At 40.8% G+C, this 18,508-nt stretch overlaps 3 protein-coding genes across 4 annotated transcripts; 2 read left to right on the top strand and 1 right to left on the bottom strand.

Annotated features, from left to right (window-relative positions):
• The first annotated feature begins 292 nt into the window (after positions 1-292).
• synj2bp (synaptojanin 2 binding protein) lies at positions 293-4,309 on the top strand. The gene is made up of 4 exons (XM_088432402.1): positions 293-464; positions 1,602-1,738; positions 2,158-2,253; positions 3,141-4,309. Exons 1-4 carry the CDS (start codon positions 407-409, stop codon positions 3,399-3,401), a joined length of 552 nt encoding a protein of 183 aa, XP_088288528.1. The 5' UTR covers positions 293-406; the 3' UTR covers positions 3,402-4,309.
• A 1,386-nt stretch (positions 4,310-5,695) lies between these two features.
• Positions 5,696-10,921, top strand: LOC148412549 (deubiquitinase DESI2). Its single transcript, XM_088433172.1, has 5 exons — positions 5,696-6,151; positions 7,130-7,202; positions 7,382-7,475; positions 7,540-7,681; positions 8,341-10,921. Exons 1-5 carry the CDS (start codon positions 6,113-6,115, stop codon positions 8,587-8,589), a joined length of 597 nt encoding a protein of 198 aa, XP_088289298.1. The 5' UTR covers positions 5,696-6,112; the 3' UTR covers positions 8,590-10,921.
• Positions 10,922-13,204: 2,283 nt separating this feature from the next.
• LOC148412548 (TLE family member 5-like) lies at positions 13,205-17,095 on the bottom strand. Of its 2 annotated transcripts, none has more exons than XM_088433170.1 (7): positions 16,706-17,095; positions 15,630-15,730; positions 15,239-15,302; positions 15,092-15,136; positions 14,955-15,017; positions 14,461-14,535; positions 13,205-13,874 (listed from the first exon to the last, which is right to left on the bottom strand). In XM_088433170.1, exons 1-7 carry the CDS (start codon positions 16,730-16,732, stop codon positions 13,614-13,616), a joined length of 636 nt encoding a protein of 211 aa, XP_088289296.1. In that variant the 5' UTR covers positions 16,733-17,095; the 3' UTR covers positions 13,205-13,613. The 2 variants fall into 2 exon arrangements, with proteins under 2 accessions (XP_088289296.1, XP_088289297.1); XM_088433171.1 differs by having other exon boundaries at positions 15,630-15,727.
• Between the last annotated feature and the right edge of the window lie 1,413 nt (positions 17,096-18,508).

Genomic DNA, 18,508 nt, shown 5'->3' with positions numbered 1-18,508 from the left:
AAAATCAAAATGTCAAAATCATTTTGATGTTTGTGTGATTACAAATCTTAATGCACATCTGCTGTACAGAAAAATAGAAGTATATAAGAGCCACCTATCTTATTTTTTCATTTAACATAGAAAACGTGGTCTTTATAATTTAGTTATTAAAACAAACGTTTTTACCAATGTCTGAAAAAACAACCAACTTTTAATATGAAAAATAAATTCTTTTATGAACACGCATTTCCCCGCTTGTCACGCTAGGGGGCAGCACTTGCGAGCAAAGCTTCATCAATCGCTGCCCGAGTGAGCGAGCAAACCGCAAACGCTTCTCAAATGAGTTCACCTTCACGCTATTAAGTTTGCCTGTTGCATCGCTTGTGTGTGTGTTCTTTTTTTTTTAAAGTCTTCCCCCACAGCAACAATGAACGGCTCGCTGCTTTCAAACACGGTGGACATAAAACTCAAACGGGGGCCGGCAGGTAAAGATACTTTCATGGCGGCGGTGGTGAACCGCAGCCGCTGCTAGTTACGTGGCTAGCGGCGAAGCTAGCAAGCTAATAGCTAAAACACTCGCAAAACTAGCAAAAGTTGTGTAAATAAGATCTGGCAATGTTGCAAAAACATTCCAGCTGAATAATTATTTCGAACCGATGGGTTATGGTGCATTATGCATGAGGAATTATGGCGTTTGACATCTTTTTTTAATGTGTTTGCTCGGCCTGTCAGATTTGAAAGTGAAAGTGCGCGTACTAATTTGAAAAATAATTTAATTGCAGTCATAATCCTCTCACTATTGCCATGGCTTCGATATGCATTTATTATCAAGATACCGTACCCTTTTTTTCAAAACATAAATTAGTGCGGCATTGTTTATGACAATAGATGTATTTTACAAGTGTTTTGGTTCTATAGTATGCTACTACTAAATTGAAGCGAATGAACCTTCAATGTAATATTAAAAACAATTGTAAACTGGCATTTTTTTTTGTTTCAATATCACCAAACTCTACCCCCAAATGTGCTGTAAACAAAACAGATTACAACATAAACGCAAACTTTTTTACGTGTTGATGAAATTTGTAAACACTAAATCTGTCTAGACACCATTTACATAAAATTTACATACACTACAGTGTTTGCACTATGTGACTTTTGACCTGAGTTATGTGCTCAAACCTTGGAAAAATGAAAAAGTTTGAAAAAGCTGAAGGTGCTCTTTGATCTGTGCAGTTTGAAAGCTCATTTTAAGGGTATGAAAATGAATTATGGATCCCATTTGCACGCATGTTTGGACGGATTTCAAAGGACGGTTTGTCTTTCCACGGTTATACACTGCAAAAAAACTTGAACTTTTTGGCTACTGACCAACCGCCGCTACTTCCATCGTTTTTCAATTGCATTCCGAATTTTGATTGTTAAGAAACGATGACATCTTCTTAAGTATCTTAGTTGTAGTAAACGAATGTGAGATTTGCTGTGAAAGCCATTTTAAAACACTTAATATATTATTACATTTGAAAATCATATTTGTGTGTGTTTGGGGGGGGGGATTACCTCAAGGCTATATAAGCTAGTCCTAAGGAAGACATTCCTGTCATTCCCATGCGTCTTTGCAGGCCTGGGCTTCAACATCGTGGGCGGAGTGGACCAGCAGTACGTCGTCAACGACTGCGGCATCTACGTGTCCAAAATCAAGGAGAACGGCGCAGCGGCGCTGGACGGGAGGCTTCAGGAGGGCGACCAGATCCTGGCGGTAAAACAAAAACAAGAGTCAAAACAATTCCATTCACTTTAAAATGATTTATTTAAAAATGTTATTGAACAATTTGCCAGATTTGCATAAAATTTTAAATCGGTAGCGCTCTGTTTTGTGTAGTAATTCAAGCGTTCCAAAACTTTAACAATATTTTTGTTTTGAATTTCAAATCAAAATAAAAAGTGCAGTCTTCCTCAATCAGCAGAATCTGTAAAATATTATCTACAATTCTTAATAAATAGTTCCCTGAACCTACCACAGTTTTAAATCAATTTCTTATCAGCGACGGGATTCTCTGCCGATTTTCATCAAAATTGCAATAATCTGCACCGATAATTGATCTAAGGTCATACTACCAGACGTTGTGCCAATAGACTTTTGAGTCTGTTTGTGTTTTTTTTTTTCGTTTCTTATAGATCAATGGCATTAAGCTGGGCGAGCAGACACACAAAGCTGCGGTGGATTTATTTCGGACAGCGGGGGAGGACGTGGAGCTGCGGGTTCTAAAAAAGGTACAACAAGAAATACAGTAATCCCCCAAATATACTTCGAGTAATTATCGTAACGGTATGAGCTAGTGGGCGGACCTCAGTTAGCTGTTAGCAGCCAGTGCCTGTTGCAGCTAACGGCAGCTTGTGTTAGCTGAGGTTGTTATGGCATTATTTACAATATAAGAAGAGAGCAGACTGAACCAACGTCTGAGTTCATCCTAATTCACACACAGGAATATTATTAAAATGGAGAGGATCATGTAACAGTTGTAATGTCTAAAGCTGATTCAATCAAGAGTGGTGAGTATGTTAGCTTCGAGAACACGGAAAGGTATTCCATTTGACTCGTTTTGTTAATCGTGGTCTTTTGGCATATACACACAATCGTAGACTAGGTGGAACATTTCCGGTATTTATGGCAAAAAGAACTTGAGCTGCGTTGCGGGTAAAAGAAAAAAAAAAACTGCTTGGAGCGTGCATTCAAGGTTTCACCAGCGCTGCGTTCACTGACCGCTCACAGTGCGGGAAATCTGAAACACACTTAACCAACTATATAATTTATGAGTATGAAAAAATTAGGAAGAGATTTGTTGTGATTTTCTATAGTTTTGACATTGTTGCCAAAGTGTTGATGCATCTTATACACGATAACAAAGAAAATACCAGAATGTGACCCTGAAATTAAGGGTGCGTCCCATTTTGGGGGAATTACAAGGGAAAAAAAGGAATGCTACGTTATGTCCAATGATAATTACAATTTGCACAATGTATTGTTGAACCCCAGACTGGGGATATTTGTCTAAAAATCTCCAATGCAACTGAATTGTCCCCCCCACCCCCCCCCCCCCCCCCCCCCCCCCCCCCCCCCCCCCCCCCCCCCCCCCCACTTTTTTTTTTTTTTTTTGCAGTCGTCTCATCATATGAACGGACCGTCGGATTCCCAAAGTGATCATGGGCCACCGGGCTCTTATCTGGGCCTCCTGGCTGTGCTTACCGGAGCCACCGCTGCCATCTTTGCATTCATTTACATCCGTAACACCGAAGATCTTTTTAACGATCCCATACTTTTGTTTTCTTTTTTTTTCTTCTTCTTTTTTTTCAAGGATCAATCTTGTTGTTTGAGGCCAAAGAAGGGAAGGGAGAGAAAAAAAAAAAGCTTTTTCAATTGAGCAAATGACATTCAGGCATTTCTCTTGGCTGAGATAATTGTCATCGCAGAGCTTCGGAAGACGTCAATTCATGCGATAGTCCCCCTTAAAAAGGGGGGGAAAAAAATCTCGTAAGAGCCGCCTGAAGCTCTGCCGTCCTTCTTGTTGGACTCGGCAGTGCCTTCCCATGACGCGCTTGTTTCTTTACCGTGCTTTATCGTGGTCAAATATGCACATTTCTGGCCAGTAATGCACAGAATTAACACTACAGTATTTTGCCCTAAAAAGTTTAAGGCAAGCATAAGAAGCCATCGGTCAACGGGGAAGAGAAGTCGATTCTACCTTGAGGTGATGGATGTTAAAAGTGTGCTACCTGGCTCGACCATAGGGGGTGCTGTCGGTGAGCATGTCAGAACAAAACGTAATGTATGGAGAAAACAAGGAACCAAATATATTCTGCTTAATAAGTAGTTAATAAAATCATAGAACATTCACTACCACCCCAATTAAAATCTCTTTTTTTTTTTTTTTTTTTACTTACATGGCTGTCAGTGGCAATAAATTATGGTTTGGCAGTCCGTTAACAAATTCAATACCAGCTATTATCAGATCCTCCTTTACCTTAATATTTAAAAGAAAAAAAATCCTGTAAACATGTATGTGGGATTCAACATCTACAATAGGACGGATCTTCATAGCTTAATAGCCGTCAATGCCAGCGCTCACCTTTACCCCCCCATAAAAAAAAAAAAAAAATTGTGACTAAGGCTAAAAATAGGTTGCGCAAATTGGCTGTAGCCTTTCAACTTACAATTTCATGCAAATGGTAAAACATGTAAATTGAGTTTCAAAAATGGAATTATAACCCTTTCATTCAATAGATCAAAATAAATGGAATTAAATGTCCTGGATTTAAAAAAAATAAATAATCAGACTAAATAAACCACCTCAGCTCACTTCAACATAGTTCTTTGGCCACCGGATGGCGCCAGGGCAACATGTTTTCATAGTAAAGGATTATTTTCTCCACTACAGCAGTAAATAAGACTCCAAATATAAATAGCAAAACAAATTTCCATTTTTTACAGGTTAGCAAGCGGTGGAGTTCAGTTTGTTTCTCAGGCAACAATGCCTTTTTTATTCAGCTAAAATGTTTGATAGTCAATACATAGTTTTGAAATCTTGCACACGAGATTTTCCTGTTGTCTATTATCAGTAAATATACCACAGTGTTAAATCCAGCCTTGTCTTTTAAAGTCGCCAGGGGTACTGTAAATTAATTGCCTCATTCAAGATGTCGCTATAGTTTTGTTTTTGTATGTCCGCCATCACTTTTGAAATCACACGACTTCTACATTCCTTCGTTGCTGTGCAAAGTTGTGAGGAGTTCCGAAAATACAACATGGCGTTTTTTTTTTTTTGGGGGGGGGGGGGGGGGGGGGGGGGGTTATTGAAATTTATTTTTGCACTAGCCACAATCATGGAGCATCTCCAGTTAAAAAAAAAGTGAGTTGTGCGTGTGTGTGTCACAAAATTTCTATTTGTTGTCGTCTTGTAAATAATGCATTTCATGTCATTCTGCTGCTGATTGTCAATACAGTGCACTGTATGCCAGAAGAGGAAATAAAAAAGAAAAATTAAAAGTCTTTTACATCAGAGCAACTGTTCCAACTCCAATTGTTTTTTTGTTTTTTTTTTGGTTGTATTTTTGCATGCACCATTTTTACTAAACAGTTGTTGCCAGACTATGATGTCATTTTCAGACGACATTTAATTCTATTAGATGGGGGGTGCCACTCCTCCGGAGGCGGCCATGTCTGTTATAGCTAATGGTAAATGCAGCACCTGCAGCACATCCTGCTGTCCGTAATGAAAACCGGTCTAAATCTTACACATTGTCCCTTTAAGCAAAAAGTAGTAGAACTTATAAAGAATAATGCAGGGACAAGGAATCAAAAAGAATAAAAACACAAAGATGAGAACAAACAAATATACTAGAGTACAACAATTTATAGAAATATGTTAAACTTAGTGGAAATCTTTTGTTTTTTTAGTGTTTTTGTTGTCCGAATAATTGAAAGAATGCATAATCTCGTTATAGAACACCTTAAAACAGGGTTAATAAAGAACGTGATTGCATATTGTCTTAATGTATGCGGCGGGCCGCTCAACTGCGAATGCCGTGCCGCAAATGGCCCCCGGGCCGTTGTTTGGACACCGCTGCCTTAACACGTGGTTTAAACGTGACGAAAGTGATCAAGGCCAGGCAGGGAATGTGACGTCATGGCGCCGACCGCGCGGCGCGATGACGTCATCGGCCATCCAGCAGCAGAAGGAAGAAGCGGCGCCGCCGCAGTGACGAGCGCACCGGGCCGACCGACGTCGTACCGCGTCGGGGGTTTCGATTTCAAGCGTCTTTTCCGAGTCTTTCCCGTCATGCCGCAGCGCCGGAACCCCCCCGGCCGCCCGACGGAGATGCTCCCGGTAGAAGCCGCTCGCCTCATCATCTTCATCAAAATGGACGCTCGCGACAAGACGAGGAGGACGCTCGGGATTTGGTCATGATCACTTTGGGGGCTTTTTTCGCGGTCGCCGTCGAGCTTTTGTGCCATTCGGCCCTCGCGCGCTGACATCGGGACTGTGTGCGTGTGCGTGTGGATGAAGCGTGGCCCAGTGCGTGTGGAAGCGGAGGCGGCGGAGGAGGAGGAGAACGTGGGCGTCAGCTTGGAGCCATGGCCAGTGAACCTGTCATCCTTAACGTCTATGACATGGTAAGACCCTTTTCCCGTTCGTTTGCTTATCGTCTCGAAGGTTTTTTTGTGGTTGTAATCTGACACCTGCTGCCCAACCCTGCAGCCTCCTGCACTTCACTCGTTACACATTAAAACCGTTTTTTTTCCCCTAATACGAGTAATATTTTTAATGTATATAATGCATAGCGTCAATATTTATGAAGAGGTTTATGCAACATGCCTAATATTGCATCAATTTACTGAGCAGTTGGAAGTCTACTCTTCTTCGTTTGTGTTCTTATGGCAGCATTACACACTGCCACCTCCTAGTGGCCACAACAGAAGGAGCAGCACAATGAATTAGAGTGCAGCATTTAATGAATTCTGTTAAATTTCACGCTCTGCATTCAGTTGAAGTTGTTCCTTTATGTTTTTGTACAAGTACAAAAAAATATACCCTGTTGAGGCTGAAATTCTGAGAATTTGGGGAGTTTTACATTAAACCATGTCTCAAAACGATTATCAATAATGGTTACAAATTAATTTGGTATACATTTGTCAATTCATTGGCGCAGCTCTACTTGGGTTATTCTTTTTTTTTTAGCAACGATGAGAAAATGTGGATGTGAGTACTCTCTTGTTCTCGAATTGTAGTTTTCGTTTTTAAAAATTTTGTTGCTAAAGTAGACTATATCTATATCTAATGGATGCACTGCAGTAATTGAAAAACAAGCGAGAACATCAAATCAATGTAAATCCTGTCTGCAGGCAACATGAGCTCATTTAAAAAAAAAAGAAAAATGAGGACAGTGGGGTTCCATGGAAGATTGTGTCTTGCTGGTCGGAAAAGGTGAAGGCAGATACTTGAGAAGTTAAGAGGGCGTTGCATCACGTCTTATTGATTGGAGGCAGCCTGGGTCGGCGTGGACGCTTGTGCCAATTTGACGTTCCCGTTATCTGCCTTTTTTACGAGCGCAACGCGACTAACCGCTTTCTATCCTTCCTATTTCCCTGCAGTACTGGATAAATGAGTACACTTCCAATCTGGGAATTGGAGTCTTCCACTCAGGAATCGAAATTTATGGCCGAGGTGAGACGCGTGGTCCGACGGTGTGCATCTTCTGGTATTTACGGCTAAAATAACTCGAGCTGTGTCGCGGGCAAAAGGAAATCATTTTAAGTTAGCCCAATGCAGCATGAGGTACGACGAACAAAGTTACGAGGGCGTTGTCGATCAATCGTCTCTGATTATGCTTTTTTGGTGACTAGAATTTGCATATGGGGGCCACCCGTACCCTTTCAGCGGCATCTTCGAAATCAACCCGGGAAACGCCGCCGAGCTGGGGGAGACCTTTAAATTCAAGTGAGGCGCTCAGCCACGCTTTTTCACTTTTACTCTGGCACCAATTCACGAGCGATTGCCACAGGGAGGCCATCGTCTTGGGCACCACCGACTTTGCCGAGGAGGACATGGACAAGATCATGGAGGAGCTTGGCAAGGAGTTCAAAGGCAACGCCTACCACCTCATGCACAAGAACTGCAACCACTTCTCCTCCTCGCTCTCGGAGGTTTTTATCCCTTTGACTTTTCTCACACACGTTTCCTTCTACATATCTCATCTGATTCGCATCGTTTTAATGTCAACATGTTCCAGAACTTCACGTTGGCTTGTATCGTTCTCACTACAGATATTCAGATTTCCCATTCATTCATAAGAAAGCAATTTTCACCCCGAAATTCCCTATTCATACCTAATCAAGTACATTTTTGCCCAAGAATTCCCTATTCATCCCTAACAAAGCAATTTTTCACCCCCCAAATTCTCTATCCATAACTAATGAAACCATTTTCGCACAAAAATTCACTGTTAATTCCTAGCAGAGCAAATTTTCACCCCCATTGATTCCAAACAAAGCCATTTTTCACACCAAAATTCACCATTCGTTCCCAATGAAGCAAAGACCCATTCAATATTACACTTTTAAATCATTCACTCTACAATATCAAACTCCAAAAAATTCAATAAGCAGCAGTTTGAAGCTCTTACATCATAGGTGTCAAACTCAAGGCCCGGGGGCCAGATCCGGCCCGAAAAATCATTTTATGTGGCCCGTGAAATGCCGATTTAGTTTCTGGCTAAAATACCAAACTTGCAAGTTGTCTTCAAAAAAACCAAGAATTTTTTGTTCCCGATCACCCAGCAGTTGTCCGATTTTGCTTCTTGCAGCTGCTCTGCGGGCGCGAGATCCCGCGCTGGGTCAACCGCCTGGCCTACTTCAGCTCGTGCATCCCCTTCCTGCAGAGCTGCCTGCCCAAAGAGTGGCTGACCCCGGCCGCCCTGCAGAGCCACATCAGCCTGGGCCTCCATAAGGACGAGCGCCGCCGTCAGTCCAGCGAGGACGAGCAGCCGTCCTCGTCCGGGGCCGCCGGGTCCTCCTCTTCGTCCTCGCACAGCTGCCGCCACACCAGGGTTTGAGGGACAGAAGCCCACCCGCCGGTGGACCGGGACGGACCGAGGGGAGCGAGGGCGGGGCCAATTTGATGACAATTCAGGGCTGCCGACACGGGTCAGCCCAGGCTGTCTGGTTGTGGACCTCCGAAACGGACGGAAAAGACCCCCTCTCTTTCCCTGAATTTTTGGAAACGTCAGCCTCTGAAGCCTTAGCAGCATGAGCGTGAACCTCAAAAAAAAAAAAAAAAATCTCAAGAAATCATGCCCTCAAAAGAAATTTGGTAAAATAAGTCTCAAGAAGACTTACAAAGTCACAGGAAGTCCACCAATTTGCTTTGAAATGAACATTTGGGCTTGGTAGATCACAAAAATGTTGGTCTACGTCACGTAAAAAAAAAAAAAAAAGTCAAAAACCCATGCCAAAAAAAAGACATGAAGACAGCGAATTTGGTTTAAGGCGGCCATTTTGTTTTTGTAGTGGGCTTTTTAACTCCATCCATCCATTTTGACATATTTTTACTGAACTTTTTTTTTTCTCCAGTGTTTGACTAAAGAAAGGTCTAAAATTGGCTAATAATTACTCAATTAAGTACTTTAGTAATCATTAGGTACTAAAAGCAAAAGTCACAGAGTAATTAATCACCTTAGGTTATCAAGCATTAAAGTACTAGAGGAATTGATTACTTTAGGTACTCAAGTACTAAGTAATTGATTATTTAAAGAAGTGGTGTCCATACTATGGCCCCAGGGGCCATTTGTGGCCCTTCATATTTTAGCAGCCGGCGGTAAACACTAAAAATACATGTTCACACAGTCACATTGCAATTTTAAAAAATCATTTAAGTGTGAAAGTAAAAAAAAATCCTCATTTACCTCATCTTCGACAAAGCCAGAGTACATTTTTTTTAATTGTTATATTAACAATGTGTGTGTGTGTATTTGCGTGATTTATTTATTTATTTATTTTTAAATTAGGGCCCTTTTGTCATTCTATTTTCAGTACTTAATTACTTACTAAAGAACCCAAAGGACTTAATTTAATACCCGCCGGGAATCATTTTTTGACAATCCTTTAGCCAAACACAAAAGACAAATAGTGGTTAAAAAATAAGTACAGTTGATTTTTTTTTCCCCATCATCCTTTTTAAATAATTTTCACATAACGTACATTTTTTATATCGAGGGCTAGCAATGTTCGCGGAGCTCCGAGGCTCATCAGCATGTCTTCAAAACCGAAATGAAATTTTAAACAAGTAAATTTCCCTGCATAGTTTTCAATGCCAACTCATGATCCCCCGAAATGAACAGAAATATCAAAATTTCACTTTCCTGTTTAGCCCTAAATGTCCATTTCTATTAACAGCATGAAATTGAACATGCCTCCCATAAGCAAAGCCATATTATAGTCTCGAAAAATCCGTACAAAAACGACGCAGGAAATCTGTCTTATGAGTAAGGCAGGTCGTGGCCATTTTGGGGTCGTTTTTTTTCACATACGGAGGCCCTCCAAAGACGAACTCGTCCTCGAGATTTTATCCGAGAACAAATTTGTACCGCATACGCAAGATGGAGGGCACTAACGTGCATAAACGTCATTGTGGGCGGAGCATGGTTGCTAAGTTTGTTGTTTGTCTATTACCATTAACAGTTGACTCCATATGACTTCAAAAGTTGGACCTGCTTCATACGATGGTATAATCCGTCGAGTTACTGTCCATCGGACGACGCATACGTACGCTTGTTCTTTTTTCGGATTAATTTATTTTAGCAGTTATCTTAGCATCCACGCCATTTGTCTTTAAAGTCTTTGAAAGCTGCTATACAAAAGACAGAATATTTCTTTTATTTTCCATCGCGCAACACGCGTATTTGTTACTTTGATCAACTAGTTAGCTTAGCGTATATTTAGCTAGCGTTATTTTTGCTAAGCTAACCAGCAACCGCTGGTTTAATGTACGCCAATGCTGTAAGACAATATATATGTGGTGGTACACATGTTTACAGGTTGCAAAGCATTTAAAAGGCAAAAAAAAAAAGGACGATGTTTTTTGTTTTGGAATAACGCAAACTGATTGCTTTCCATCTCTCCTGCTGAGGTCGTGGTGGGTTCGAGGACAGATACTCTCAGGAAGGAACTCACCCGTTGTGATTGGTTTGGACATTTCACCAAGTGTATTTATTGTGTTGCAGCTGACACACACACACTTGACAGTGTTTCATACAGTACAATACAGTATGTCACTTTCTTACAGAGTACACAGGTATTTTTTTCTAGAGTCATCCAAGACCTTGTAAAATACTTTTTCTCAACTCAAAACTTAATAGGACTAAAATAAAGTCTAGTAATAATTGGGTATTTCTTATTTATTAATCCTGGTTTGATGATTGTGTGCACAGTGGCTCTATCCTTTGGTGTGAGTGTATGTAACTGCTCACCCCTCCCCTCCCCTCCCCTCAGCCATTCCAGCTTCTAAGAGACTTCTTGTTTGAAGTTATCATTTTGTGACAAATGCCATCTGGTGCAACAGCCTATATGATAATTTCCGAATTGACAGATGCGAATTTGCAACCTTATTTTGAAACCGAACCCTAGTTTGTAACCGATGAGAAACACAACGCCATTTCACTTTTGTGGCAACGGGAGACGGCTAAAGTCACCGGAAGTGTACCGGAAGTTGCAAAATGTAGATTAATACACATGTGGGAAACTCGTGGCCATTTTGTTTGTGTGGTCTTTAAAATGTGTTTTGAAATCTGTGAACCAGAGAGAACATCAGAACTTGTGGGCAACATTGCTCTCTCCCGGTGAAAAGCGCAACTGCAGTCTCATGATTCAATGCGATACACTTCAGCGCCGTGGAAAGGTTTAAATTTGAAATAACTTACTTTAGGTTTCCGGCTCACTCGGTGATCAACGGAACCCAGAAAAATGGTGGTTTCCAGCTTTTGATATAAATATAAATCCATCCTTGTCGGCAGCAGTGCTGTATGAATAAAAATAAGAGTCGTGTGTGTCGTATTCGCGAGCTAGAAACGTTCAAGTTCGTAAACTAACTTTATGCGAGTAAGACACGATTTAAAGGCTTTACAAAAAAAACTGGATTGGCTCTATTGACTTGTTACATGACATTTTAATATATTGCCAATTAACCGTTTATAACATTACTATACATGCACAACTACTTCCGGGATTTACGCCTAAACTATCTCAAAGAGCGCGCTTTCTTCTTCTTCTATTGTGTTCGGCGCATCACGACTCACTGGTTGCACACCGCCACGAAGTGTACAACATGTGTCACTTCCCTTTAATCAGCTCCTCACACATTTTGCACTTGACTAATCAAGTGAAACTGTCTAATTGTTACTTATTCAAAATAACTGTCTACTAATGTAACTAATAACACATCTTATGTAACATTGTAATGCATAAATATACATTTTATATATCTTAATATTTTTATTTCAATGGATGGTGCCCCCCGCCCAAAACAAACACATTTTTTGAAATGTTAAAAAAAAGATAGCAGTACTCCAATCACATCTTTTATTTGTAAGGCACCAGAAAAGCTCCCTTACTGCTAAAAGCGCCATGCATTACTTCCTGTTTTTAGCATTGTACACTGTTGCTTTCTTAACACTCTCTTTTTTTTTGTTTAACATATTCAGTTACACACATTTTTTTTGTTTTTTTTCATTATCTTTGCACAAAAAAAGAGGAAAAACATTTAAAAAGTGAGAAGACGACTTGCGGAATTTGAAAGAAAATGATGCGCACGCGCACACACACGCAAATGTGCTATTTTCATGATAGGTTAAAAAGCAGCTTTGGAACATACAAAAAACGCTTTAAAAAATATGCATATTGATATATTCATATGTATACAAATTGGCCCTTCACGGCGTGCACGCACGCGGACACAAAACACACCACTTGCCTGGGAGAACATATCAGATTGATTATTACCGTCATTAATGTACTTCGAAGGGCACACATAAACACATAAGTGCTTTTCCTAAATATTGAAAAATACAAAAAAATAGTAGATAAAAAAAATCCAATTTTTTTTTTTAATAGAGGTAAAATGCTTTCCCAAAGTGTTAGTAATCAAAGCGCTCTGAACTCAGTGTGACGTCATTCCAAAGCAATGACAGCCCACTGCTGCCCCCTGTTGCCCTAAAGTGGAAATGCCAGTTTTATTTCTAGCAAATGTTTGAAGCAACTTCATTTTGCTAGAACGTTGGATTATGACAAGGGAAAGGAACATCCCCCCCCCCCAAAAAAAAAAAAAAAAACGCAAATGTATTTATTTCCATTAAGTTAGTCCTTTCACAATAATGCCAATTGTCAAATCAAGCTGCAAATTTGGCTATAGTTTGATAATTGGATTTTTCAAAATGTGCAAATGATAAATTTGGCAAGATTGAAGTTGTAATACAACTTTTTGTTTTAATTCTCAAGTAGGCGAGACAAACGATGGGCCAACGGGGAGCTGCAGCGAGCGTACAGACTTGGACAAAAAAAAAGGTGCAAAAAGAGAAGAAAACAATAACAAGTTTTCATTTTTACACAAACGAGCATCTCTCACTCTTCTCTCCCAGGCACACGCTCGCCGTCTAACGTGTCCGCAGAAGCACCCCCCCCCCCCCCCCCCAATTTTCTTTTTCCCCATTTAAGACCAATGCTAGAATGGATTTAAATGCCTGTGGATGGGATTGTGGTACACAAAAATGCTAGTGGTTGGTAAGCCACTTGCAAAATATATAGGGAAAAAAAACACCTCTCGTTTTGTCCCCCCCCCCCAAAAAAAAAAAAAAAAAAAGACAAATGGCTGAATTTTTGAACTCGGTTAAGCGTGCCTTTAGAGGCGAGCTGACTCCATTTTGATTTGTGCCGTTACAGGTAAAGGAGGAATGAAAGTAAAAAGAGCGACATTTACTCTCTTAGACTTTTTTTATGCTTTTTCTTTTCCTTTTTTATGCTTGACCTTTACAAGCGAATATGTACACGCGATGTCGACCGAGAGCAAACAGTCCGCCGCCGCGGTCCTCTAGTCGGACTTGTCGCCGTCCTCGGGCCTGGGCGGCGGCCTGTCCGCTTGGGCCTGGGCGGCGTCCCCGCGGGCTTTGTCGTCCTTGGCGGCTTGGGCGGCCTGGCCGTGCGAGTAGTTGGCCAGGATGGAGGAGAGGGACAGCAGGCCCGAGCCGGACGAGGCCGCCGGCAGGCTGGGCGGGGTCAGGCCCAGGGGCAGGGGGGCCACCGGGAGAGCCAGGCCCTGGAGCTGGGACAGGTGCTGCACCTGCAGCTGTTGCTACACGCACACGCGTGCGACCGGGGCGTCAGCGAGTGCGTGGCTCCGACTCCAGTGCCTTGATTCCTTTCAGGACCAAGCTCAGAACTTGAGGAATTGCGCTACTTCTGTGACTACGCTTTGGGGGGGTTCAAATCGTGCTGAAGTAAATGCTGAAGTAATACACCTTTCATTAGGTACCTTGTCAATTAAATAATTGATCGATTTTTCAACTGTGCTGGAGAAATACATAATTACTTGATAATTAATTGATTATTTTAGTACTGGATTAATTAAAGCCCCTATGCCCCTGTGGGGGGACAACGGCAAGTGTTCAGGAAGTTACCAGCTCTTTAGATCTTCTCACATTTAAGGCAAGGTCGCCAGAGGTCATGAAAAGGTCACCAGTGGCTGTCTCACGCTACTTTTGTCTCAAAGAAATTTGGAATAGGTACAAAACGTACAAACATGTCTTTAGACGGAGGCCTAACTGAGTTGCTAAGGGCTCAGGTAACGACCAATGGCGGCTCACTTGTTTTGAGTTTGGTCCTGTGACTGCAGCAAGCTGATTGGTCTTTGACTTTTAAAAAGTTACAAGGTGACTAACCCGTATGATGGAGTTCATCTCAGGAGGTGTGACCTGCTTAGCTCTCTCGATGGCGCCCATGACTTGCTGCTGGTGCTGAAACAACCACGCCCACATAATAATGTTTAGCGTTCATGAAAACGCTGTACAATCAGATGACATCATTTTAGGAAAAAATTTTTAAAATATAACTATGACATTCGTGCTTAGAAACCTACTCTCCACTCTGATTCGTTGCTTCCCCTGTTTCTCAGCGGGATAGATCCCGCCTTTTAAAGCCATACACACCTAATTGTGGTCATGGCATGACCATGTGAATTGCAGGTTCATTTTATTTCTAGTGTTTCTTCTTTGTAGCATTTCGGTTTGGTTATTTCTGACATGATATCATGTCTTATAATGCAAAATTAAATTTTGCCCGATTACATCAATAACATGCGGAATAGCCCATTGGAAAAATACACTGCAGCTCATTTGCATAATAGTATGACTTTTTAAAGATGTCACGCATTTACCTCCTGCGACAGGTAAGGCAGCACCTGAGCACAGATGCCGTTCAGTCTCTTGACGATTTCGGCCTGCAACACAACAAAGTGGCGAAAGTGAGAGAACCGAAGATCCGGCGTCGTGAAGGCACATTCGGAATTCTTACCTGCTTGTGCATTTCAATGTTCAATCCGTACGACATTTCGTAATACTGAAACGCACAAAGTGACAAAGCGCATCAATGTGTTGGGAAAGTTGATTTGAACTGACTTCAAATTGTAGTGGATTCTTTCGGACTTATAGCGGTTCTCACCATGATATAATGACGCTGCATTTCGGATTTTTCCGACGCCAGTTTGTCGCATTCCAACTTGAGGCTGAACAACACACACGAACGAAAAAAACCAAAACATGTTTTTTGAAAATTCAATCAACTACTAAGAATAAATACCTGACTTTTAATGTCTGGACTCTTAAAAAAAATAAGTATTTGGGAGTGAATGAGTTGATTAGCTGGGAATGGCAGGTCAGGTTCTCTTATTTAATTTTATTCATTTGTTTGCTAGCATGAAAAGAGTTCAAATAACAATATACATTAGCCTCTTGTGGTTAACCCAAAAAACAGAATATCATCGCAAATGTTTAGCCAGTCAAAACACTTTCACAAATTTTACAGGGGTAACAATTTTTGTTTTAAGTGTTACCTGTGGTATTGTGCTTGAAGGAACTGGAACTCATCTTTGATGCGATCACACGAGTCTGAGGTGGTGAATTTGAGAGCTTGTCCAGACTGAGCTGATGCCTGCTGACAAAATCGCAATGGAAGACTTTAAAGATGCCCGAGAACAACATAGTATTTGCAATTTAGAAAAAAAAATGGACATTTGTGTTTGGTGACAAAAAATAACTGACTAAAGTTACTAGCTAAGACATTACTAAATAACTAGTTGAGACATTGACCAGAAATTGACACATTTTCACTGTTTAAGGGGATTTAACTTTGCTGATATGTTATAATTGAAATTTATCAATCACACAGAAATCAGTGAATCAATTATTTGTATTTTGTGTATAATGTGTATTTTGAAAAACTGCTACTTAAATAGTTGCCTTGCATCAAGTCAATAATTTAGGATTTGACATTTTTTGGGGGGTGGTTTAAAAACCCTGTAATCTAGCAAATAAACGCCGGCAAAACACAATGCCGGACGCCTGTAATCTCACATTTTGTAAATTTTGGTCTGCTGTGAACCTGCTTGACAGTGGGAGAATTGCATTAGGATCTGATTGTTTCTAATAAAGTAAGAGTATCATTAAGATATTTCAAAAACGAAAACCTAAATATTTTTATAGGCATAAACACAAAAATAATTCTATAAATATGGAAACGATGAACGCCGGCCCACATACGGCCCTCGGGCCACAGTATGAACACACCTTCATTCACATTGCAGGTATCCATAGCATGAATAATCGTTTGTATATATTAGTGAATATACAGTACAGTGAACGATGCTAGGCTTTGCTAACACCTTCGCATTCACTTCTGGTGGGATAACACGCGTCAACAACGATGCTAGCATCAAAGCTACATGGACGTAATGTGATTAAAAATGGAAAAAGAAGCCAGGAATTGCGAAAGAAAAAAATGGCTTTTTTTTTTATTTGTCCTGCGGCGGCTGCTAACGTTAGCATAGCTTAGCCTAGCCGCGCTTGCTAGGCTAAATCCAAGCCAGCCAGCTGACTTTGACGAGTTCGCAGTGAGCGGACGACAACTCACCGAGTGCCTGGATTGAGGAAACATCATGTCAGCAACAAGCAAGCAGCAGCAGCGTCGCTCGCCGAGGAGTCTCCGTCGTGTCGAGCCCCGAGCGAGCTGGCTATCCGGCTAAAGCGAACGCGTTCCCGGATATGGGATTTTAAATGATTGCTATTCGCACTTTGTACCCCGTCATCGTTCGACAAGAACGCTAGCTTGACTCACACTCGCAGACACCGTTTTTTACTCGTATTAGCGACAAAAGACGCGACTACAAGGTAAATGGGTCAATTATTTTCAAGGCTTTACAAAAGAACGAGGTTAAATAAATTATCTAATAACGTTACGCCTCCTCCCGAGAAAGCTCGACGTGATGTGTTGACACATGAGCCCGCTACGATGCTGCTTCCATTCTTCTTCTGTGGTATTTCCCTCTTCACAGGAAAGAGCGAGCGTAGCGTCACTAGGTTTCAAAGTGGGCAGCGCCTTCTCTGGTAAAAAAGAGAACTGAAGCCAAAATCCATCCCCGACAGAAAAATACAATGTCCAAAGCTATTTTATATGGGCAAATTCCGCCTATTTTGAAGAATCTATTTTAAACAAAAGATTATCTGTTTTGATTATCACTTACTTTGTTCATAAAATAAGTTCATCAATATTTCATCATATAATCTTGGATTGCAAACGATTGCGAGCGTTGGAAAAGCGAAATTGCATTCTCGCCATGGTTGCAAACGTTCCCTCTGTAAAATTGGGGCTCGATTAATCGAAGATGCAGAAAAATAAATAGTGAAAAAACATTGAATTAGAGGGTTCCCAAACTTTGACCCTTTCATGTTTAATATTGTGTTTGCATATATCATGATCTATCGTTTGTAAATTAATACATGTGCATTTTTAGACAAACGTTTCAACATGAATTAACGTGTATGGTTTTCCCTCCTCTATCCGCTAGGAGGCAGTGCTGCTTCCTCCATATAATGGAAACAAGTCATTTTGCGTTTTTCGTTGGGAACGTTCTACAACATTGTTATGACGCATCAAAAATAATCAGCCACACAAGTGATCAGCAAGTATAGGAACAAATTTATTTCAATGTTTAAAACAGATAACCTTGTCATTATGTTTCTTTAGAAGGCGGCAATAATGATCATACGTCATGTTCGAATGAGGATCAGGCAACAGTGGTCGAGTAAAACAACAACAAACACATGAAAATACATTAAAAATATGGCAAAGAGTTATGTAAATCAATAACCGGCCAACTAAAGCCAAATGACTTCAGTCAATACAGCCAAAGCCCCTCGCTTGCAGAAAACAGCACATGCAATAATTATAATTACAGTTTCTTATTAAAAAAACAAACAAACAGCAGGTTATCCTTTAAAATTCTCTTATAGAATATAATCTTTACCCACTTAATCATCTATCCGTTTCAGTCTGGTGTTTCATCATTTAAAAAGAGTGTGTTGGAGGGCACGAGGGTCAAGGGCAGCTCAGGTTGGCGGTGGTGTTTTGGCACTTTGAGAGCCTGGCACGCTCCAATCAAACATCACAATCCCCCCCCATGGATTTACAAGGCAAAAAAAAAAAAAACCAACAAAAAAACGTACGCACACCAGTCTACATCTGAGCTTTGAGGAAGGAAGCAAGGATGGGAGGTGGGCCTAAAATCATAAAACCAATCGTGCGCTGGTCATTTTTGAAAATACTGAGAAACAGGAGAATCAATGCAACAAATAAGAGAACAGTTGTTGTTTTAGTGAGGAAAATAAAAACACAAAGTGAAAAATTCTAAATTTTATATATATATATATATATATA

Source organism: Hippichthys cyanospilos, chromosome 14 (assembly GCF_059441005.1).
Source record: "Hippichthys cyanospilos isolate Australia breed blue-spotted pipefish chromosome 14, RoL_Hcya_1.0, whole genome shotgun sequence".
In the NCBI taxonomy this organism is placed as follows: Eukaryota; Metazoa; Chordata; class Actinopteri; order Syngnathiformes; family Syngnathidae; genus Hippichthys; species Hippichthys cyanospilos.
Note: the sequence above shows the minus strand (reverse complement) of the source record. Positions and strands in the feature narration are given on the sequence as shown.

Bases quoted from the DNA above. Each gene is read 5' to 3' on its own strand.
- LOC148412548 (XM_088433170.1), bottom strand. From the start codon at position 16,732: ATGATGTTTCCTCAATCCAGGCACTCG. The intron at 15,731-16,705 runs GTGAGTTGTCGT...CGATTTTGTCAG, and splicing joins TTCCTCAATCCAGGCACTCG to CAGGCATCAGCTCAGTCTGG. The intron at 14,536-14,954 runs GTAAATGCGTGA...TGGTTGTTTCAG, and splicing joins TGCCTTACCTGTCGCAGGAG to CACCAGCAGCAAGTCATGGG.
- synj2bp (XM_088432402.1), top strand. From the start codon at position 407: ATGAACGGCTCGCTGCTTTCAAACACGGTGGACATAAAACTCAAACGG. The intron at 1,739-2,157 runs GTAAAACAAAAA...CGTTTCTTATAG, and splicing joins AGGGCGACCAGATCCTGGCG to ATCAATGGCATTAAGCTGGG. The intron at 2,254-3,140 runs GTACAACAAGAA...TTTTTTTTGCAG, and splicing joins AGCTGCGGGTTCTAAAAAAG to TCGTCTCATCATATGAACGG.
- LOC148412549 (XM_088433172.1), top strand. From the start codon at position 6,113: ATGGCCAGTGAACCTGTCATCCTTAACGTCTATGACATG. The intron at 6,152-7,129 runs GTAAGACCCTTT...ATTTCCCTGCAG, and splicing joins TCCTTAACGTCTATGACATG to TACTGGATAAATGAGTACAC. The intron at 7,682-8,340 runs GTTTTTATCCCT...TGCTTCTTGCAG, and splicing joins TCTCCTCCTCGCTCTCGGAG to CTGCTCTGCGGGCGCGAGAT.